General features: G+C 41.9%; 1 protein-coding gene across 2 annotated transcripts in view; it reads right to left on the bottom strand.

Moving 5' to 3' along the window:
• The window catches only part of MYL1 (myosin light chain 1), a 28,456-nt gene that overhangs the window by 875 nt on the left and 2,729 nt on the right, over positions 1–24,852 (bottom strand). The window contains exons 1-6 of one of the 2 annotated variants that reach the window (XM_044431908.1): positions 12,324–12,328; positions 11,475–11,499; positions 5,986–6,129; positions 4,520–4,693; positions 2,575–2,652; positions 332–386 (exon numbers count right to left, since the gene is read on the bottom strand). In XM_044431908.1, the coding sequence (XP_044287843.1) occupies positions 358–386; positions 2,575–2,652; positions 4,520–4,693; positions 5,986–6,129; positions 11,475–11,499; positions 12,324–12,326 (453 nt within the window). In that variant the 5' untranslated portion in view covers positions 12,327–12,328 and the 3' untranslated portion in view covers positions 332–357. Of the gene's footprint in view, positions 1–331; positions 387–2,574; positions 2,653–4,519; positions 4,694–5,985; positions 6,130–11,191; positions 11,220–11,474; positions 11,500–12,323; positions 12,329–24,852 lie in introns of those variants that run through there. The other variant, XM_044431907.1, reaches the window with a different exon arrangement.

Genomic DNA, 24,852 nt, shown 5'->3' with positions numbered 1-24,852 from the left:
AATATTTTAAATAAATGGACCAAAATTACAGATAAAAACAGTATTAGATACAGGAATTATGAACATGATCAAGCTGATGTAAAGCACTTTTACATCCTATTTAATGAGAGAGTGTGAGGGAGTGAAGGATTGCTATCAATGGGGCTGAAATGTGTTTTAGCTTGGAACCTAACCCTAAGTCTGCCCTGCTTATTTGCTTGCTGCATTTCTTAAAGACAGCACCCAGAGGAGCCAGGTGCTATTGCTGGCTGCATGCAGATAAGGAAATATACTAATCAACTTTTCAAAGAGACAGGAGGGAAGCTAAAGCATGGCTACAAAAGGAACTTACCAAATTGTGTGTCTTCAAAAATCCATTTAGATAGACATGATGTGCCTCACAAATGCTGTGGAATAACACAATTGATACCATGTTAAAGAGGACAAGTGAGATCTGTCCATTCCACATGCCTCTTGGGTTTCTGTTCCTGCTGCCTCCACAATTAGAAGGCCCTCAGGAGCCTGCATTTGGCCACCGTAACACTTTCTAGTTAGCACTTTTCCTTAAAGACTTTTTTTGTTCTTCTGAGCACTTGGCAAATCCAAGCCTGCTGATAGCACCCTCAAATGTGTGGGTGATGCCATCTGGACTATGCAAGGGTCTGCACCTGGAGTATAAGTTTGTTAGTCGACGCATATCGTATAAACCAAACATTTATAGGTTTATTGTAACCATTCTTTAATAATGAAAACACCTTCTCCCAATCCTAGTGGGACTGACACACCAGTTATATTACTGCAACATTAGTCAAACCCCATTTAATTTGATGCACCTCCCACATTTCCTTATTTTTTTATTTACCTCCCAGTAGCTAAAGCTCTGCAGGCAGTGTACACCACTTAATGAAATGGAATAACATAATATGAAATGTAAACTTCAGTAGAAAACATTATAAAGTTAGACTATGAATTTAAAACCACATTTTTAACAACTAAACAACAGCACTAAGAATATATCCATTACAAGATGGCATAAGAAGCCTAGAGTTTCAGATCTCCTTTCATGGGATAACTCTTTATGTCCTCTCAAGTCCTATCCACATGGGAAACAAGTTTGGGGCAATTAACCAGTCCTGTCAAGATGTCTTTATAGCTGGTGTGGGAAGGGCTGCAAAGGGTTCACTGAAGGTGCAGGTCACTCCCATTCTTTGTCCATCTCTATTCTCACTCCCCCTGAATCGTTTTAACCAAATGGGTGCACCCTTTCTCCTTTTTGATGGCCTTTCCAGCTTCCACAGTATCTTTCTGCTCTAGAAGCCACATGACTCTTTCACCCCCATCTGCTGCCAGTCATCTGAAGCCAATCAGAGATTTTCTCCACCTGTTCCTGACACCTCATAAACACATAGCTGCTGTGATGACAACAAGAGGAAGCTTGCCATGCCTCTCCTGGGAGACAAACATACCATTGTGGGGGTGCCATGCCTGTGCCATTGCCAGTGCTCAGGGTAGAATGCCATCTTTTGCAGGTGAAGCTATCACTATTCCACTTATGTTCAGGCTGACATAACTGAATCTGGCTTTGCCATCCCACTTCTTTTCTACCTCTCCCATGAGGCACCGGCTGTCCCTTTCTTAAACCATTGTGCATAACAGTTGCTGATCGGAGTGCGCCACTCATTGCCTGTGTGGTGGATGCAGTGATAGCACCCTGAGTTTAGTGCCCATTCAGACGGAGTGTCTTGCAACAGGGTGGACTGACTTCAGGTGTGCAGGATCTACTTTAATAGGACTCTGAAGACCACCAGGTGAAAGTAGCTGCAAGACAGTGGCTCAAGAGATGGAGCTGGGTGCAAAAGGGTGACACACGGTAGAGCCAGAGTTGTCACTGGAGCCCATGTGCTACATGCTGGTGTCCCCTGTGTCTAGTATTAACGGACTTTTAGCAGAGTTACTGCACATCCATGTATTCTACCATAAAACTCTGCAAAACTGATTAGCAGGGATGCACATGGACATGATCAAAGGCAGTTAATTAATACTCATACATTACAAGCAAGGCCAAGTTGTTGATCTTCCTGCTGCTGCTTATTTGCAATTTTGCTTGCTGTTGTTAAAGTACTGGGAATCAGAGACCTCTGCTTGATCTATTGCAGATTACCTAGTGATGTGACTACTAGTAGATCCTGATCTACCTTCTCTCTGCTTATGCTTTATAAATTAAAGCATTTTTATTATGGTCTGCAAATGGCACAATCCCATTTATGTTCAGATAAGTTTCTGCCTTTCTAGGGTGCTCCTGAATGTTGAACGGCTTGCAAGGGAAGAAAGAATAGCCACATGGCAACAGTGGAATGGAGCAGCAGGATTAGATTGGGGCAACAGCACCAGGGAGGAGGTAATTCATCCTTCCCATCTGGACCATCTCCCCAACCGAAATCCACCCAAAGCTACCATTAGCCCCTGTATAGAGAGCTACATTTCTGGCTGGAACAAATGGTGGGCTTGCTTGGGTGACTTTTGGGAATCAGGAGGGGGAAGGGTAGTGCGGTTACCAGTTGAGTCTCTCCTCTTATACTGGATAGTGATAGTTACCCTCATAGTTGATGCAGCCGTTGGAGTCCTCCTGCCCTTTCATCAGTTCTTCTACTTCTTCTTCCTTCATCTTCTCACCTAGAGTGTGGAGAGAGGAGCATTAGCAGCCCCAATTCATAAACCTCTGGAAGCAGGAATACAAGTGCATCTCTTCTGGCATGTTACCTCTTAAGGGATTCTCTACACTTTCCAAAGGAGTTCTGTGAAGTAGAGGACGTTTCCTATCCTATAACAGTGATCTTGTCCGGGCATTATTGGTTAGTGGGGGGGGGGGGGGGCGGCAGCAGCAGCAACAGCAAATGCTGGACCCCAGAAGAACCACAAATGCATTTGCTGGACCCCAAATGCTGGCTGCTGATGCCAGCCTCCTTTAATAATGTGACTTGGTCTCTTTGTATTTGTAAGCCTCTGAAGGTAAGTGAAGTGACTATAGTATACCCAAAAGTCCCAACCTGGGAGAATGCAGCTGGGGGCAGCTGGAGCTGCTGTGAGGGTCAGACTCCTTGAGGAGATGAGCAGCAAAGAACTATCAGAAGTAGGTTCAGCATAAAGGCCAGTTGTAGAGACGGCACAGAACAGAACCAAACGAAAAGGTTCGGTAAGCTAGCCATCTCTCAATAGCTGTCTGTGGTTAGCATCCATCACTTCAGCCTTGCTTCACAATGCAAGGAACAGCACAGCTGCTTTGCCTAGAGCTTCTCCCCAAGAGCTGCCCCACCCTGCCCCACCACTCACCCCAGCATTGCCACCACTCTCTGCAAAGCCTGTGGGGGGGGGGCCCTCAGGTCAGAGCTCTGTGCATGGTTGTGTGTGTCCATGCACACATGTATACTGTGGAGTCTGGCCATATCAAAGAACTGAATTTCATTTCTGGTTTCATGATGCAATGATTTCCTGAGGTTATTTTAAGTCTGGATCATTACTGCATTGGAGCAGTGTGGTTAGTGCTTCTTTATGGCTAGATCCCACAGCATGCCAATAATAACAGAAAAAAATGAAACACGTGGGAGCTATATCAGTATAGCTAATTCAATGAGCATACTAATGTTTATTGGAGCATCACATTAATTAACCCACAATTTGCTGGGGATGCAGAGAGTATATGAGCCACATCTGACTCATTTCCTGTTGGAAAAACATCCTATTCATAGGTTGTTGCCTGACATGCAAACCAGACACTCTAGGTTGATTATGGTTTAAACAAACAGGTGTTACCCTAGAAATAAAGCATAACCTAACTGTAGGTTGTTCAACCCATACATAATCCAGTGTGCCCAGATTCACATCACACAAGAATGCATGGGCTGCCTCTGGGTAATTTTTAAAAAATCTGAAATAGTTTGCATGTTCTTCACATCTCCAGTTCAAGGGATAATTAACTCATGATTTGCCACTGTGATGTGTGAACCTGCCCACTAACTCCATTCTCATGACTCTGTCAAGGTCAAAGGGTGCTTCCAGATGACACTTTATCATGCAATCATCCCACATTATTCATAGAATTTTGCAGCATATGTGGCCCACACATCATTATCTTCCATTTATAAGCCTCCCATCTTTTTCACAACTTCGTCAGTTCAGTCACCAAACAAACAAATATATGGAAGCATCCACCCACTGGAAATAATATTTGGGCACTAATCACTTTATAGATTTAAACTGGTTAAACAGTTCGTCTTTTGCCTGGTGGTGCCTGGGAACCAGTATTTTTCATCTATTTTCATTGTCCCTTTCCACTCATAGGACTTTGGAGGTTTGTTCTGCCTAGGGTGGGGATGGGAAGGCCAGGGAAACTCAAAGAGAGAAAACTCATGGTACTTTCTCTAAGCTACGATTCTCAAGTTGCTTAGCTGATGAAAGGCAGAAGAGTTAACATGCTATGAAACTGGTGCACATAGTAAAGGCTGATCCACTGTTCTTGTTAGATGACTTTCCGAACTCTTACCCAGAGTGGCCAGTACGTGACGGAGTTCAGCACCCATGACTGTCCCGTTGCCTTCCTTGTCGAAGACACGCAGACCTTCAACAAAGTCTTCAAAGCCACCCTGGTCTTTGTTGTTGGCAGCTGCCTGCAACATGGGCAGGAACTCTTCAAACCCAATTTTCTTAGCATTCATTTCTGGAAAGAGCCAGAATTATCAGTAACATTATACATTTGTTTTATACATTTTAAGGAATTCTCCTTCTGAAATGCCAAGCTGGACTAGCCTCCCCACCACATTTTTAACCATCGGCCTCCCTGCTAATTTCTTCCCTTTGGAAATTAAATATTCTCACTTCATAATACTGCTACCAAAGTACACACATTGACAAAAGCATCCAAGTATTTGCTTATCGTTACATCCATTAACAGAGGATGCTACATTCATAAGGAGGTGGTACATCTGTATTCAGTTAAGGAAGACAGCTTTTACTGGAATCTTAATATAACAGTTGTTACACACAGCTCCATTTCTAAACAAACAGAATACACCTTGGATGCATTGCTAGCAGCATACATTTGATTTGATTGGAGCATATTGCACGGAGAACTGCATTTTGCAGGAGTGTGCATGGGAATTCCGGATTTACTGTACTACGTAGCATCTATATTTTCATCTGAAGTGGGCATGTGATTTCAGCTTGGTCCCTTGCCTCACCTGACTGGATGAACACACTGGGGCTTTTGGGCAGCACTCTCTAACTTGCATGCTAGCAACTTAAAAATAAAAGGGTATTGCAGGTTCTGATATGTAACTGGTTATTTGTATATTCTTTGTCTGATTACGATTCAGCCAGAATTAATGATGCTTTTATATCAACTGAAGAAAAAAGGCTGTCACACTTTCCTCCCATGAAATTCAGTCCTATTCCCAAGTGGTCTCCATCCAGGCATCAGACAGACTCAGGCCTCCTTTAACTACAGTAACGCAGCAGCATCATGCATCTTCAAACTGTGCCTATGACAAAATGCTTAAATCTTTTCCTTGGAGGTCCTCAGCATATTCACCTCCCCCCACCAAAAAAAACCCTTCACATGCCCACAGTAAAAAGACTGATTAAATGCAGTATTTAAAACCCTGAGAACAAAAAGGTTGAATGCAAAATTGCAAGAAGTATTTTTGTAGGAAAAATAGAGAAAGAAAAAGAAGAAAAGAAAAATGTTGTGTATGTTTGCTTGGAAATCTGCCTTTTGTGGGGCTTACTCATAAGTGTGTATAGGATTGCGACTGTCAGCTTTAGATTGCCCAGCAGAGTCCAGGTCTCCATGCAATCTGGTCCAATGCTGACTTTTAGTCCACCAGCCCAATATGTGGTATGTGTCTGTGGAGTCAAGGCCAGATTTAAATGTGAGATCCAGTGAGAAGGAAGATAGGCTGGATTCATCTTTAGGAAGACACGCTCATATTTGTGATCAGATTGGGATGTTACCCTCATTGCTGGGGTTTCCCAGGATCTTCTTGATCTCAGCATTAGTGGGGTTTTGTCCCAGAGCACGGATGACATCTCCGACTTGGCTTAGGGTGATCTTGGCTTCCCCAGTTCTGTCGAAGAGGAGGAATGCCTCCTTAAAGTCTGCAAGAAGGGAATGTCAGAGTCAACAGAGCCAAGTCATGTACCCATAAATTAGTCAATGCAAATTAGGTATCCATAATACACATACAGATTATCTGCAACCAAATTTCTACTCATCTGCAGAATTTTACATGCAGACTCAAAGTAATTTTATACCACTTTTTCTTTTTCCTATTTCTAAGAGCCACTAATATCTTATAGCTAAGTTGTATCCAAAAGGGGTTCAGAAAGTTCTATTTTCAATACATATATAATTGTTGCCAGTATATATCCCCAGTAAGGCTGAGCTTTGTATGTGGTATTTAGTGATCCCACTTTTTTGTGCAAAGAATGCTGCATGTGCTGAACAAGCACCACCCATGTAAAACCACTTCCCTCAAGTTTACTTTGCTGCGCTTTCTAAGCAGCCTTGACACTGGGGGGCCCTTTTCTGAGCCACACAGCTGCATATCAAGTTTTTAATAAACAAATAAATAAAAATAGCCACTACCATTTTAGCAATGGGAGGCTGATATGTCAAGGCTGATGCAGACATAAGGCTCTGTGGTGTCCACTGGCAAGCCTCCAAATGCAACTACCCATGTAGAAACGGTACATGGGGGTTAGCTGTCCAAAGAATCTGCTCAGAGCTGAATCCTTGAACAAGCTCCAGGATGGAGCAAAGACTGAGTTCATAGATATTTCTGGGACATACTGCCATTCTAAAAGATTTTTTTTTCATGTGGAGGCATTTGTGGTATTGCTTTAAGCCCAGGCTATTCTATTCCACATAGCTTGTGTGGATTGTCCAACACCACACAGTTAGTCCATGGGCAAGTCAAGACTTAAATGCATGGGTAGATCACACTCTCGGTGCACTTCCTCAGCTGGACCATCCTGGCTACCGCTGCTGAGCTTCTAATACTGCAGTCTACTATTCTGGGTTAGCGCCATTGATCCCAATGGTTTAGTTCACATAATCGATTCATTTAATCCAACAAAGTGGGAGAAGCTGAAATTTACAGTGAGATGCTTGATTGGAGTGTGGGTTGAGGATCATTGTTGTGTTGTTTTTTTAACCCACAAAACCCTCACCCCAATCAAGCAGTCTCAAGTGTATGATTTGTTTGCCAATTCAGTAAAGCTACTCTGTTGTTCCTTTATTACAAAGATATTTCATGGTAAGATGCACTGCAGTCCTGAACATTAAAAAGTGCAGGTATGATGCACTGTCCAGAATGCTAGCCTGGGGCTCAGGAGATCTGGGTTCTAGTCCTTACTTGGGTAACTTTTGCATTTCTATTCTTTTTAGAAAATAGAAGGCTACTCAAGAGGAAACTTGCTGTCTCTTCACATTTTTCACACACACACAAACATTACTGTGTTTTCTTAAGTAATGTGGGCAGCCAGTGTCATAGCTAAGAATGAAGAACTGGGACTGGAGAGCCTCATGTTCTGATCCACCCTTGGCTATGGAGCCAACTGGGTGACTTTGGGCCATTCACTGGCTCTCAGCCTAACCTACCTCACAGGGTTGTTGTGAGAACCCTGTGGAGAGGAGGAGGCTCAGGTAAGCTGCCTTGGGTTCTTTACAAGTGGGGACAAGATGGGGTATAAATAAATAGTAACACAAGTGTTCCTGCCAATGTGTTCAAACATTATGAGGCTTGTATATAAAATGATGTGTGTGAAAGTAAGTGTAAGTGCTACCTGCAGCAGCTGTGTTGGCAGTAAAGCTCTAACTAACATTTCTTTAACCAAGATGGTGCATGCACGCATTACAATTTTAAGGGAGCAGCTGGAAGACCACATGCATGGGATAAGTTCCGTTGACTGAAATGAGACCAAGGAACTGTGAACTGGTAATAAAGTAGCACTCTCAGATTTCACGGAGGTGGAGAGAATCAAGATAGCAGCATAAGCCCTATTGATTTAACAACCTCGAAGCAAATGTTGGCTCTTTTCCTACTCTCATATCTAATAAAGCCCTGATAAGACTCATGTGTTGTAAAATTCTCTGTGTGAAGCAGCTGCATTGCCACAGACACATGGAGGGAGTAATGTGGGCATCTACTCTAGTCCCTGATTTTGAGGAGTCTCCTGATTACCAGATTCCCACGCACTTCTTCCAAGGGAGAGAAAGTGCCCCAGAGGCGCCCCAGAGAATCGTGGAAGGAAGTGGATGCCTAAGTTTACAGTTTACTCCCCTGTGTGGCCAGTGCAATCAATGACTTTGTTCCACACTGTGGGGCAGGGGCAAGGACCTTTACCCATACGAAGAGGACAGATTCTTGCAATTTTGGTGGCCGTTCCAGATAGCCAAATGGCTCAGTAAGTGAAAACAAGGCTTGACACAGATGCCAGCTGAAAAAGCCAAGCCGTGTGTCTTCGTAATATTAAAAATAACATAAGAGATGTCAAGGCAAATCTATACAGTTCATGTGAAAAGCAAGCAGGTCCTGCACAAGACCAAAGAAGTTGTGACCACCTCCTATGGGTTTCCCATCAGATTGCAGGGGGGTTTAAACTTGCGAGCTTTGCCATTTAACCTTGCTACTCAGTTAACCTTTGTTCCTCCCTCCTCGCTGCCTCCTGGTGCACATTTGTAAGATGATCTTCAACACCCCAAAGACCCACCTGCATTCACATGGACCAGATTTTAAATATCCTCTAAAATCTGTTCTGAGCACAGATTGCACTTGACAAGCCATTATTTTTCGTTTTCCACTGAATGCTGCTGCTGATCTGGGGCAACTACAGCATCAGAAAGTACATGGACTGCCTTCCTTTCGTTTTCTCAGGTGCTGGTGCAGCCATACTATTTTGGTGTGTGCTCCAGCCCTCCTTATACTGCCTGAAACAGCATCTTAGCACACTTCTAAATTGCTGAGGTAGGACGTGTGGTTGCTAGACTGTAATCAAATATATCTGATATTAATCCCCTCACTCTCTGTTATGTTGAGCCCCACCAGACACGTCTATAGCTAGCCCTCTCTCCTTACAAGGCAGAACATCTTGGCCTTTTAGAATTGCAGAGGAGTGACCGCAACATACTCTACAGCTCAGATTTGATATTTCCTCCAGTGGCTGCAAGGAACAAACCTTCACTCATTTACAACACTGGAAAATCTCATCACTAGCCCATTGTCTTTATTCTACTCTACTTAGTTCATTAAGAATATCCATGTTCATGGAAGTAGAATAGAAATTCCTCACTTGACAGTTCCTGCAAAAGATAGCGTTCTCTCCCTCCCTCCCTCCCTCCCTCTCTCTCTCTCTCTCTCTCTGAGAAGGAGAGTGAGGTGGGAAACAGATCAGAATGTTGCTCCACGCAATCAGATTTTTTGCACGTATTTAACAGACATAGCGTAACTTATGTTCTCCTGTTCCCCAAACGGTTTTTGCTTGCTCTGCGCTGTACATAGGTGTAGTCATCACAGTGGAACAACAGCAGGACACTGCTAGGAGCGTTGCTCCAAAGCCAGGGATGCCTCTTGTCTGTCTCGACATTCCCTGCCATGTCTAGTGAGCAGAGATACTGCAACTGAAGTTGATGTCCCTGTGCTGCCTACAGAATCTCTGTAAAGTACAAAGATGTTTTTAAGGTCCGTGGGTCTATGGAGGGGGTGTGCCTATACACTGGGAGCGGGAGTTCTTTCTTTAACCCTCTTTATGCGAGGCAGAACTCATAACGGTAAGACCAAAATTTGGTCCAAGAATAACAGTTCTAGTCTGGGACTTTCCCCTTTTTTGTTAGGTTTTTGTTGTCTTTTTAAACAAAACAAACTGATTACAACTGGGTGAAACTTTTTAAAATTAATAGTTTAACATGAGAAGGGAAATATTGTATTACCTATTATAAATGCTTTACTGGTTCTTATTGAATGTCTTTTCTAAGTAATATTTAGGAGCCCTATTACTTCACAGTTTTAACTGACGAAAAGTTAACCCAAATTGATCTTGCAAGATTTTGGGTACCTTCACTAATGATTCTTAAGTATGCCTTTTAGTCTAGAATGTGTTATTTGTGAATGTCACTAATGAAGAATAGGAAGCCAAAGAGAGATATTCTAAAATAAAATATATTTTTAGTCAATGTAGATTTTTTTTCTTTCAGTTTATGGATGCAGGAATTAAAAGGCATTCGCTGCAGTAAAGTATATGAAATCAAGTCAATATTACAAACTCATGGTATTTATTTATTTTGTTTAAAAACAATTATCATGCATGTAACAGTAGATATCCAAAATGTGTTGAATGATCAGTTACTATGCTTATGTGTTGTCAGGAGCTCATTAAGATTCTACTATTAGTCAAGAAAATTAATTTAATTATTTCAAATACACATCCATCTGAGAAGTTGAACTATATTTAAGATATTAAATGCAGGTATGGGATACCTTTATTTTGTTTTATGTTTATTTTTAGTTTTGATCAGGACAGACATGTAATTAATTGCTGGAAAGAACGGTTACCAGAAGGAAATATATGCAACATTCTGGTTTGCACCATGCTGTTTTCAACAAATGCCATTTAATATCACACATTATATATTTACACAGTTTCTTTAGCCCTCTTTTCCCATTAATAATTTTCTACAAACATTTCCTAGGAAAGGATTATATGCATGCATTTATTGGACTGCCCTAAATCCTTCATCAATTCATAAATATTAATAAATAGAAGAGGGATTCAAGATGGTCCAGCAAATTCAAGAATTTCTTAGGAAATGTTTGGAAAAAAAAATCAGGCTTGTACTGATGGAACAAGCAGGGCTATAATATTTATTAATATACAACAATTTGATAGTTTTTTGCCATCTTCTTTCATTCCCTGCCTTTCTGGTCCTCTGAAGGAGCATGTACCTAGAATGGAAGGTAGCATTAACTCTGATCTTGGCTTTCATGCATTCAGTGGTAAAACTTAAGCATCTGAAGAAGTGACTTGCAATGTAGGGCCTAATCTTTCAGTGCTGGGAGTTGCATGGCTGAATTCGAGTAAGTGGTTTTTCTCTGTTTATACCAGTGACACCTTACATGAAAATACCTCTATGTATGTTCACTGGCTGTCCTCCAAAACTTACCATCTTGTTGATCCTTGGAGAACTCGATCTGTTAGAAGGAAATCAATCACAAAAATCCCTTAAAAAGACTTGTTGGAATTTACAGCATGTAGCATGCTCCTTGAAGTGTCATTCTAAGATGCATAGAAATACTGTCTGAGTTTTCAAGAAGCTGAGATGCCACCAGGCTGTTCATGTAATAGATTGTGCCTGCTTAACCTAATGAGCATCCAACTTTGATGTTCTGTGCAAGAAATCACACTAATATTCATAGCATTGTTGGAATTACTCATGTTTCACTTACCAGCAATCTGATCAGCACTGAAGGACTGCAATTGACCAAAGAGAGATGAAAGAGAAAAGAAAACAGCTAATATTGTTGGTAAAAATTGCATTGACAGACAACAGTTGTACACTCCTATAACTAATACTTTGTCTACATAGATTAACTAGGCCATAAATGCTCTTCGTTAATAACAAGCTAATGTTCCAGAGTCTGTTTCTGAGGGCATACAGTCTGAAAGGTGGATATAGATACAGATGCATATAGATACAGATGGGTACTCTATGACTTGTTGCCAAAGAGTTAAATTTTTGAAGATAAATACATTATTGCATTACAATTAGCAAACTAAAGTAATTGGAACTATCATGACACAACCAGTATTCCACTAAAAAGAACAAATCAAGTGGTAAACTTAAGCTGCCACCTATATGCATACAACTGGGGAGAAAGCCCCACTGAATTCAGTGAGACTTACTCTGAGTAGACTTGCATAGAGTTGTCTTTTCGGTGACCAAAGGTGTCATTTTTATTAGTTATTCATAGGCAGCTTGTGCATCTGGATTCCAGTGCACAGATACTTTAGCAAACACAAATCAGAGACAGCTAGTGAGAATTACCTTTCCTAAAGTTACAGGAAAAGTGCAAGTTATTGCATTGGACAGCATTTTCCCCCAGATCATGACAGATTAACACTAAAACATATGCATGCATTCCTGCCTGATTGGTAGGACACCACATTACAAAACTGCTCGCTAAATTGGTTTTATGACGGTCTTATATGATCATAACCAGCAAAAACATGTCAACTACATTTCTAGATTAAAGCACTACTTTGCAAAACAGAGCTAAATTTTCACGTGAACCCACCATGACTGAGAAAGTTGGAAGGGAGGAGGAGGAGGAGGAGGAGGAGGAGGAGATGCAGCAAGGCGGGCGGAATGAGCCGCGAAATGCCCGAAGCCCTGAGAGTGGTCCTTACTCCCTCGCCTTGATCGTCTTATTTAACCAAAGGCAGTGACATCATGTCCAGGATCAGGTGTCAGAGGGCCTTGGCCACGCCCCCCAGGAGAGCTCTTTATCTTTCTTAGGGCACAGGGAAAGCAGGATCCATTTCTTGATGGACCTCTGGCATGGGCTATTTTTAGGAAGCCAGGGGGAGAGAGCAGAATACTGTCCCTCGCCTCCCCAAGTTCAGATCTCGTCAGCACTTTTTCAGTCTGCGACATAAAGATGGAATATTCCTTAGGCAGTCTTCCTCAAGATTTCTCTTTTAAGGAGAACGACAGATTGCTTGAGGGGCTATCAAGTCAGCCAAGGGACAGACAAGCTCCAAGTATTTCTCCAGCTGGCTGGCTTTCATATTTTCATGTAGGTTTAACATACCTGGTATTTAAAAAATGAATGACAGTTTCTGGCCAATTGACTTTAGAAGCCGAATCCAAAGTTATAATATATCAAGGAAATGACCCCCCCCCCCTTGCTTTCAGTTAGTGTGGTTCACATACCACCAAACTCATCCAACAGCGAGTGAAGCCATTTTCTAGACTCCTTGATGTTGACACAATTAATACATTTTCACATCCAAATTATTCAGTTTACCTAGTTTGTGGACTGCAATATCCTCATGGTAGCCTACCTTGCAGCCTTGAAGATTTATTGAAACACTTGCCCTACTGTGTTCAAGAAGGGTTATTCCCAAGTAAATGCAGATGGATTGAGGTAAACTGAAGTTGTAGGATTTTCAGTTCTGGGCATGGCACTTTAAGGAGTATATGGACAAATATGGGCAAATTTTTCTGAAGAGGGCAGCAAAGATGGTCTCTACTATGACAGATAGTACTTATGAGGAAAAATGGAAGGATTGAGGTATGTTTAATCTGGAGAAATGAAGCATGATAGCATTCTTTCTGAGAGGCTGTAGGTAGAAGAAAGCCAATAAAAATGTTTTAATAAATAAATAAATAAATAAATATTTTTGCGTTTTATACTGACCCAGAGGAAGGGACCTGCTCTAGTGCTTTTAATTTACAGGAGCTTGGATTTTGGTCAAGCATCAGGAGAAACATGCTGACAGTAATAGCAGTTTGACAATGGGACTATTCTCAATCCCCCTCCCCCAAATCATATTCATGTCAATGGCAGAAATGCATCTTATGTTGGATTGGGAAACTGGCATGCTGCCATTGCATGGAAAAATGCATTCCCTTCTTTTATAACAAAACATGGAAGGCAGAGAACATGATGCAGGACCCACTGAGAAGAGAGAGAGCAATTGAGCGTGGTTTTTTATTTTTATTTTACTCTGGCCTGAAAGGTCTTATATGTATGACTTAACTGCCAAATGCTATTACTTCGTTTACTTTAAAATTTCATAAGCTACACCTGCAGCATTTGGTAGACTTCCTGCGTTTTGCTGAGTGGAGCCCTGGTTTTCTGCACCTGAATCCTGCCCTGTCTGCATACATGGAAGAAGACGTTTCCAGATGCCACTTTCATCCTGCACTAGATGTGGCAGGTCCAGATGACAGGGTCTTCCTTTTGCAACCCTCCCATGTTTTCCCACTACTTTTACCATGTTTTGTCTTGCCAGAAATATCTGTTCAGGATGAAGAATGACCTCCCTTTCTACAGTGTTGGGTTTATTTGCAAATTCCTCTCACATTGCATTTGGTATTCTTAAATATTTCTGATAATGACAGAATTAAAGTTCACATATCTAACACTAAGATGCAGGCAGGCCAGGAGAATAACCCAGATGCCATTTAAAAATGTATAATATTATCCAATTTTGTTTATGTTTTACAGTTAAAATGTGGCTCAGGTTTTATTCTGATTCAAGTAGAATTTTTTAAAAAGATGATTGATTTACCTCCTTTGAAAATGAATTGCCAATTATTGCAGAGAAGGAAGTAACAAAATGGAATTGGGTTTTTTAAAAGAATGAATTATGGCAGGCTCTGATCTTCCTCCTAACAGTACTGTTGCAATAAAATGTGAAGCTTATTGTGAGAGAATGGAAGGCTGAATACCTCCCCCTACCTGCCTATAATTTGGCAGTTAAACTAGTGGGTGTCATTATTTATAATTTTGCTCATTAATACAATCTACAAGCACTGCCACTAATTAAGGGATGAGGAGCAATCTTTGAAGAGGGGGGCACTGATTTACACTCAGTTCCTGTGCCAGGGAAATCAGTGATTAGGAGATCTTTCCCTTGCTGGCATACAGGGCACAAGCAAGGGTTATTTCAGGTTATCTCATCATGTGAGAGGTTATTCAGAAGAAATATTTGCCATGCAAGAATTAACCATTGTAACAAAGACTATGCGACCCCAGGATGAATGCTTCTTAGCAGTACAGGTACTATCTAATGATACACAAGGGTCACGCCTGCTCTGTCTCTAGCATCTCTAGCTGTCTCTGCCCCTGTGGGTAATACTAATGGCAATAAGGGATTTCCTCATTATGCTGGAAATGGAGGAAAGACACAGGAGGCAAGGCATGTTGGATGGAGCAAGCTAAGGATGCTTCCCAGATGCTCTATGTAGACCACTGTGCCCTCAGAGACATTGTAGAACAGGCTGCTTATTTACTAGCTTAACAACACAATTTAACAACTGACATGCTGGGTTCAGTGGAACTTACATCCAGTTAAGTGGATGTAGGATTGCAACCTAAAATTCTTTGGGAACAAACAGAATTAGTCTGTTGGGCCTTGATCTAATTGCAGCATTGTGGAGCCATCCAGTTAATGCAAGATGAGGCACTGATGAGTTTATTCTAAGAAAGTCAGAGAAGGTGATCTAGGTGATATTCTTCATCTGTTCCAGAATGGCACCTGGAGTTGGTACCCTGCCTGGATCAAAGCAGAGGGCCACTGCCTCTGGATACTTTGCAGGGACACCAGGTAGGGCCCTTAATGAGATGATGGGATACTGATGATTTAGCACTGCTTCTATTAAAACATTTATATACTGTTCTTCATCCTCTCAGGATTTCAGGGTGGCATACGAGCAAAAGATATCTTTTAATTCTTTGGTATTAAGAAGGCGGTAGATAAAAAAAGCAATATAACACCCTGAAAAGCAGAGTAGGATTTGCAACAGATTCAAATGCCTAGATGAATAAAAATGTGTTTGCCTGGCACCAAAATGACTGCAACTGGGGTGCCAGGCAAGCTCCTGAGAGGCCATTCCACATCTAGGGGCCATTGCAGAAAAGGTCCACTCCCTTGTGCTCGACTAGGGGGGCAGCTGGAGAAGGGGGAAGCCTTAAGACATGCTGTTCCATTTGGCTAGGCCAGCTCCCCCTGATGGGAAGCTCCCCAGAGAGGGAAGTGCAATAAGCTAACTTCTGCTTGGCTATCCTTGAAAGATGCCATACTGGCTACTTCTGGCTGCACAGGTTCACTGCAGGCAGATGTCACCACTGATGATTGGGAGCCTTTCTGCATGAGGAATTTCTTCTGCCTCACCTGCAAAAGTCTGCAGGTGCTTGATATGATGTTGTCATTCTCCCAGTGGGCCTTTTCCATTTTCTCTCAAACGAGAGTCTGCTATTTCCCGGTCTGGAAGATTCCCTTCTGTATCTACTCTACCATATTGCCACCTTGTGGTTCAGCAACAGAACACAGAAAGGTGGAGAAAGATGTACACCCTGCAAAAGCAAGAGCTTATGTAAAGGAGCTGATCTTAACAGCAAAAAGAATCTGGAAGCAGAAGTCTCAGTAAAGTGGTGGGTTAAGAACCTCACATAGAAAAGCCTTATATGAATAGGGCCAAATGAGCTAACGGGTGGGAGTCAGTCACATCTGATTCTAGTGGACAGGAGCAGAATCCAAGTCAGGGATGACCTGGAGGGTAATGTCCTGTACTTAGCAGTCCATCATTATACCCCCATTATTTACCTCATTTGCCTAGTAGCTTTCCTAGCCTCTGGGTATGGGGTGTCTGATTAGGTTTTTATAGCTTCCCACAAAAGTTTTTCTACCCATGCAAAGTCTGATCCACCCACATTTCTTCTCTATTTTCTTGGCACAACAATTGGAACAGAACCCAAATGCAGATACCTCAAAATCCCTTTCAATTATAATGGTGCTGAAATCAGTGGAGTTGGCTTATCCACACACTTGACAGGTAAAAAAGAAAGTATGGATGTGTGTGGGGGGTGAGTGGGTTAGACTTTATATAACTACAGGCACCATATACATATGCATATACATATACATATGCATATACAAGAGAGTGCCTACACAAACAACGTAAATGGAGAACACTTTAAAAAATCTACATCTACATTTCTTTTGGGAAAATATTCTAGGAATATTCAGTCCTTTGCATGGATGGGTTCATGAACATTTTATATGTATATTTTATATTGTTAACTTGTTTTATATTGTTAATTTATAGTACTTTAATTGATTTATTTGTAAGCCGCCCCAAGGCTTCGGCGAATGGGGCGGCATAGAAATTTTCTAAATAAACAAACAAACAAACAAACATGGATGAGCACTAGTTAGGGTTCAACATCCTATGGGCTTGGTTACACCTTAACTCCTATTGAAAACAATGGAAACTAACACAGCAGGGGGTATAGGTTTTCTCCCTAATGTGTAAGTATTTCCTTTTTAAAACAAAAACAAAAACTTCAGGGTCTGTTAGGTGTCTGTGTGGTTTGTTTTTTCATGTGGGAGAAGTTGATCACCCCACGTGCAGTAGAAGTGAGAAAACAATTCACAGTGTGCACCTAAGTGTGCTTACTTAGAAGCAAGTCATGCTGAGCTCAGTGGGACTTACTCCCTAGCAAGTGTATCTTAGGACTGCAGCCTGTGACTGAAATCCTAAAATATGCTTCCTATGGAATAAGCCTCATTACATAGAACACTATAGAAGTAAACACATATAGGATTGTATTGTGACTCTCAATGAAAGCAGTTTAACTGTGACTACCTTATTCCACTGGTTTCAGTGGGACTTACAGGTGAAGGTCCAATTGGTTCAGTGGGGTTTACTCCCAGCTAAGTGTGGGCTGCAGCCTCAGTCAGAGAAAACCCTAAATTGCTGTTGGGTCTCTATAGATTTTTCTTCAACAGTCAGAAATGCTTTTCATTAATGAAATGTCTGACTTTTTGCTTCTAATTATGACCTGATATGAAATACCTGATCAAGAAATGAATTTTCTTAACAGCCACAGGTTTCAGATTTGTATAACATAAGCATGTTCAGGATTAAGACCTAATTAATTTCCAGGAACAAAATGTCTGGAAATTGCTACAAAATACACACTAGAGATGAGTGCATAAATTCTAGTTGTTATTTTTTCCTTTGCTTTAGAAATAGAAGTAGCATTTTATATTTAATTTAGCTCTTTGCTTGATGATACTTTAAGAGGGAGGGCAAATGCATTCACCTTAAGTACTTTCATTCCCTTGGTAAAACGTCTTCCAATCTACAGATCAAAAAGGGATGAGGAAACACAATGCCAATGACATTTAAAGGGAGTTCCAGGGGGGCTGTCTATTTTGGTGTGCCTTCCAGTGGTCATGTTAAAGCATCAATATGATTAGGGCTACTGCTTCTTGCCATTAAAAACCACATGGCTTCGGACTGCAACTAGTGAAAGAGCCAAATATATCTTCAAGGAGCATGTCCAAAGTCTCCTGTTGGATATCTCCTTACAGAAGGCATCCCTTTAATAGTTACAGTCTAAATATACAGCCTTGTTCCTTCAAAAGTCCAGTCACAGTATCAGGGAATTTGGAATTTAAACATGGAATTCTAGTGTCAGACTTGCTTGACAATATCCAGTGGAACCTTCCCAAGGCACCCTCATCTTCAACATTTATAACACTTGGGCGGTGAACAAGTGTTATAAATGAAATGCAAAGAAAAAAAAGCTAAACTTAAATATTGTTCATTACTGGGAACAATCATTTTTATTTATTTTATATTATTAATTTTAATTTTATACTGTTATTTTTGTATTGTATTGTATTTTATTGTGTTGTAAGCCGCCCCAAGGCTTCGGCAAGAGGCAGCATAGAAATGTTCTAATAATAATAATAATGATGATGATGATGATGATGATGATGATGATGATGTTGGTAAAATAGATCCAAGTACCACAAAAACCAAATCAAGCATTTTTAATGAAAGAGAAAGTCCCAGTCCAATGGAGGATACCACATGTTCCCCATGCACCTGATTAAAAAGCAACACCAACTCACTGTCAGTCTTGTACCTTAATACTTCCTCACTTGAAGGAGTTTCCATAACCTCTCTAGGCTTGGTTGATTCCCTTAGTGTACACAAAACCGTAATTCTTCCTCTTCTTAATGACATTTAAGGGCCATCAATATATACACATCATAGTTGTCGGTTTGAGAAAAGCTAAAGACAAAGCTTTATAGTAAGTTACCAAGATGGCTTTCTCCTATGGAAGCTCTTACATATCCAAATGCATTAAATTTTAATATGATTGTGACATATGATGATATTTTAGATAATGATGGAAAATTGAAACCGAATCAAGAACTACAGGAGCCGGGTATTGATCTTTCTTGGTGCCACAAGGTTCAAATACAATCGAGATATATTAAAGATTGTAGAATGTATGGTTTTTATAAGGAACTAACAACATTTGATCAAATGATTTTAAAATCAAATGAAAAAATGATTAAAAGGTTGTATAATTTTCTTTTGGATATGAAAATGGAAGATGAACAAGTTAAGGAAACTATGATAATATGGGCACAAAATTTTGGATATAATATTGAGTTACAGAAATGGCAAAAGCTGTGGGAAAGAAATATTAAGATAACCTTAGCAACTTCATATAAAGAAAATCTGTATAAAATGTTTTACAGATGGTATTTATCGCCAAATAGATTAGCAAAAATGTTTCCAAATATGTCAAATAGATGTTGGAAATATAAACACAAACCTGGTACTTTTTATCATTTGTGGTGGGCTTGTGTTAAGACAAAAAAAAAATACTGGGTTAAAATGCACAAATGGCTTGAGGAAATGCTACAAAAACCTTTAACATTTAAACCTGAAGTTTTTCTATTAGGTATTATTCCTGATGACTTTGATAAACAAGCTATATATCTGACTTTTCATGTAATTACTGCAGCAAAGATTGCATTTGCCCAATACTGGAGAAGCGAAGAGCCACCTACTGAAGAGTTGATTTTAAAAAAGATTTTGGATTGCGCAGAGATGGACAGATTGAACTTGTCTTTGAAGGAGAAGGAAGATACATACTTCTATCAAACTTGGAACTCTTTTTATTATTGGTTGGAGAAATGGGACTATGCATAGAATTGAATATGGTTATTGATTGTAAAAAAGAACAAGATGTCAACCCAGTATGTCCAATGTCTTGAATAATTGTTGTTTTAGTGTTGGATTTGTAGAGAAAAAATAATAAAAATTTGACAAAAAAATATATATACACATCATAGACACAAAGCGTGTTGCTGTTAACCTAGTTGCTGGGCATATATAATAACTTTTGATAGGCAAGAGCTACAGGCATCGCTCATTCCTGGGTCCTCCAGATGTACAGGGTTCTGCTGGAGGACACAGTTTCCTGCAAAGAACAGATTACTAAGAGACTCCATCAGTTAACTGAGCAGGAACTAAGTTTAGGCCGTGCTTATGCTTTCTTAGGACTGGGGTTGGACATAATGGTCCAGCGGATCTCTTCCAGCCTTTATCTGGCAGAAGAATCCTCAGATCACCAGTTCTCTGGGTATAATGGCAAGCTTCACATCCTATATATTTGATGGGTGTTGAGGATTTCCTTAGCACCTGCCCTCTTTGTTTCATTCAGATGCATAGGCTGAGTGAGAAATCAGGTCTGTACAGAATCACGCAGCTGGAGCAAAATAGTACTGACGCCACATCCAGTATGGACTTAACATCATTGTGTTGGCAGATTTCCTGGTTGTATGCCTTAGCATAAGGACAGAAGAGCCATGGGTTCTTTTCTTAGACAAGCCTGTATCCATGTTTCGTCTTCTTTGTTACTACTCTTAGTTGGAGTTGTCTGTCAATACAATTACCTGCTTGCCATCTCTCCTGATACACTTGCAGTGCTTGTTCAGCGATGACTTGATTGAGTAGCAAATGTAACAGCCATTGGAGAACACTGTGGATGATGCCAAAGTTCACATATATAATGACATGCATGCACACTGTCAGCTTGAACACTAAGCAGACTTCACTGGGGTCATGCAGTAGCCAGTACAGAGCTTGATTTGCAATGTCAAATTGTGCAAGTACCTTTGTTCTTGGGATTTATATAGAGCTTCATCCAATCCAGTACTTAATGTCTTGTACAGTTGTGGACATTACATCCCCAAGCCACCTTTTCTGTGGGACAATGGCCTGACTTGCTTAAACAACTGTGGCTGAAATAACCATGGCTTAAACAACCCAGCATGCGTCACTGAAACCACAACACATGCCTGCTGCCTAATCGCCTACAGAAGCAGGGCTGGAGATATCATCTAACCCGGATGGCATAGTTTGTTATAGGGGGAAACAATGCTCAGGTAAAGGCAACAACAGATTTGAGGGATGGCGGTTATATCACATTTATACTCAGTCTGTTTTCCTTGTGTGTGGAACCCAAGGCAGCTTACATAGCTCCATCCTATTTTCACAGCAACACCCAATGAGGTATGTTGGGCTGAGAATCCATGAGTGGCCCAAAGTCACCCAGTGAGCTTCATGACAGAGGGGTGACTAGCACTGGGGTCTCCCGAGTCACATTCCAGCACTCTAACCATCACACTGCATTGCTTCCTCCTAAAACAAGCCATTTCGCCTGGGTTTGGACAACACAACAAGCCACAGCTGGGCTGGTAAATGGACAAATGGCATTTGGCACATTCTAACACATGCTGCAGCTTAGCAAGCTGCTGAGACTTGTTTAAGCTTTCTTCGTTGTGTGGACTGGGCCAGTGTGTCTTGGATTAACCTCTAACCCATTGACTTGGTGGCTTATGAACCACCCTACACATGCCGGTTGTATGCCACCTGATTTATACAATCACCCTCTCCAGTTGCGGCTTGTTGTGACACCTGAATCTGGGGAAGGTGGGTGGTTGGGATGCTCAGCAAACCCTCCACAAGCCCTGGTCTGTTGTACTGGTAGGGCTCCTGCAAACCATTGCCACAAAGGGGCATGCAAGACACACTGCAAGACACACTCATTTACAGAAGCTGAGTCCATTTTAGTGGCCAAATGGGGAGCAGCCACCATCAGGCTGCTCTGCTTCTCAGCTTCAGCAGGATTTTGTTGCCTGGAATGGGGCAGCAAAGGATGCTACTCCTCCCCACAAGTACAGGTACAAAATACTTAAGGGGAATCCAGTTATTTAAACGCCAAAGATAGAACATCCCTCAAAGGTGTCTCTCCCTCCCTGTCAGGATAGATAAAATGATCATAAAATGTGAAACTATTAACTTGCTACCTTTTTGTGAACTCAGAACCAGCTGCTTTAGGGGACCAGCTCACTTTTCCTAATAGTGGGACCAATCCTGCTACTTTCCCATGGCACTGTCATGTCACACTGACACTTGGAGACCCATCAAGCAATCCATGTACATGTTGGGACATTGGCTCCTCAGAACAGCTGCTCTGCTTACTGTCCTCATATGCTTGATGGTATGTTGCTAGGCTGTGTAAGCAAAAGAGAAGACCCTGATTTTAGTCCTTTCCTCTCTTACCCTTTCCTGTTAAGGAATCCTGGGTCTTGTTCCGCAAATGTTTGTTGCAGCCAAGACAGGGCATGGTGGTTAAATTCCTTGAACCTACCAAACATCACAAGGATAGGATCTGGCTGCATGAAGGGGCATTTAGTCAGAAGTATGTCCCACTGTGCACAATGCAGCCATACTCCCAGATCACTGTGCAGAGAGCGAGTAAAGATGAATTGAATTCACCCTGAGGTAAAGGCTTATCCTAATTTCTAAGAGCAGTGGAAGGTAGTACCAGCAAACACTCACTGCCTTGAAGACATAGCCCTCGAAATGCAGTTAGAACCAGCTTCTTTCTGGATTTGTGCCTACGCTGCTCATTAGGTGAACAGCTGAAGCCACTGTGCTGACTGACATCTTGATCCAGTCCTTGTAGCTCAGCTTGCAGCTGCGGCTTGATCCACTGTGATGCAATGTGGTCATGCTCAGGGGAAGCCACTGGGTGGCACAGTCAGCCAAAGAGGAGCCGGGCGTGCCAGTGCCAGTACTCCTCTGAACCTCCTCCAATGGGTGCAGGTGCCCCTCCACGTGCCCTGGCAATTGAGGGTTTCAGCTGAGCCGCCCTTTCGCGCAGGGGCTCCACATACACTGTCCTGCCCCCTGCAAGCACTCATGATATACTGCAGGCATAATTGGATGAAGGAGAGGCCCCGGCTGGAAGCACCAATGTTCATTCTCGTGTATGCCAAGGCTTAACTGATTATGTCATTGTAATTATCAATACCATCCATGCCTTGCTTTTTTCCTGCAAGGAACCCGGTGCAGCTTGCATAATCCTGCTCCTCTCCATTTTATCCTCACAACACCCCTGGGAGGTAGGTTCAACCGAGGGTCAATGACTGACCCAAAGTCACCCAGTGAGCTTCATCACTGAGCAGGGACCCAGGCCTAGATTTTGGTGTCCCCGCACAGCACACTGCACTGGCTCAGAGGCATGCTGGCACCCAGCATCTCCAAGAGCAACAGATGTGTGGTCCAGCACAGGGCAGGGGGAGTGAAAAGAATGTTTGAAAAGGCATTCCAGCACTGGAATTGGACTGCATCGGAACAGACTGCCCCTGGAGAAACAGGTGAAGTGGGAAACAACTGCTTGCAAATCAGCATGAGACAGATTTGCCCTAACCAAGTTCCAGGTGATTTCCACTACGGCGCTTTTATCTACACAACACATGTCCCAAAAGCCTCCTGCAGAGTGCCAGAAGGCATGATCAAGCCACCTCTGGATCTTCAACTACAATTTCTCTGTAGACCACCAGAGAAATTCATCCCTTAGCTACGTTGGCATTAAGCTCTTTCTTACCAGCAAGGCCGGGAGGTCTCAAGCTGGGAGCTGCTGATGCAAGCAGAGAGAGTGGGCACCTTCTTCTTGGTGCCACCATGAGACATGATAGAGGAGGGAGATTTTGCTTTTGTTCTGCTTCACTGCAGCAGCAGCACTCAGAGACGTTGGGGCCACCTAACAGATGCAGTTCTGAAGTGGCCAGGGACAAATGGGGTCCACCTGGGACTTGGTTGTGCAGCTGGAGCACTTCCTCATCCAGTACAAACCAGTGCTTCTTCCACTTCCCCTCCCCATTCTTGCTGCCTCCCATGCAAAGGCCACAGAGGGATCCATTACTTCTATGGGCAGAGGGATCCACTCATGGAAGGTGTGGGGGGATCAGCGGGGGCAAATTCTCCACTGGACCCGATTCAGCAGCGTCCCCTCGCCCTGAGTATATCATTTACAGGGGACTGCTACGGGGAGGGGGGGGCAGAGCAGCCCACTTCCGCCAGCCCAGCTGCACTTGCTAAAGCTGGGTCCAAGCCTGAGGACATCTTAATGATCAGGGAACCCCCTGAGTGCACCCAGCACTCCAACACCCAACTTCTGTCTTTTTAACAGAAGCAGATGACGCCAAGTCCGACAGATGGCAATGAATATATTGTATTGAGACTCAACTCAGGCTTGCTTGATTTGAGATGTATCTATCACAGCCATATATCTGTAGAAATTCAGTTAGAAATCAGTGGTGTATAAGGTCAGGCAAATGGACAATATTACATTAATTTGTGTTTTACTGTCCTGTAGGTGGTGCTAGAAAGCAGACCAAGCAAGATACTAAAGTGCCTGCCCTGACTGAATGAAAAACTAAATGACAAATGATTAGTAAGCATCAGATGATGTATAAAAATATTCAAAAGAATATTTTAAAACTTCTTTTTGTACTCATATAGGCTTATTTTTAAGAAATGCCTTTTAAAAACTGATCAACTTTTATAAAGCGAAGTAGGCTGCAATTAGGGTGCTTTAAATGGAACATAATGGGGGAAGGGTCATTTCTAAGAAAACGTTACCATTTCTGCAGCACTTGCTCAACAATCATAATTTTCATTAAAAGAGGAAGCATGAGGTTAACTCACCAAAAGGAAAACTGTAGAACCACAATGTAGGAGATGGTCCAAGCAGATTATTTCTATCAGTGGGTCTTTCCTTAGCCTTGAAAACTAAATTCCTAAGACAGCTTTTGATTAATATATTCAGTAGCAAGTACCATGAATGTAACTCTTTCAGCCAGCAAGGAAGGAGGTCTCCAGAAGATTGCACATCTTTCCTCTTGGCTGGACATGTTACTTACAAGAGGATT

The sequence above is a fragment of the Varanus komodoensis genome, unplaced genomic scaffold (assembly GCF_004798865.1).
Source record: "Varanus komodoensis strain SLA01 unplaced genomic scaffold, ASM479886v1 scaffold23, whole genome shotgun sequence".
NCBI lineage: Eukaryota > Metazoa > Chordata > Lepidosauria > Squamata > Varanidae > Varanus > Varanus komodoensis.
This window is presented reverse-complemented; position numbering and strand designations above follow the sequence as displayed.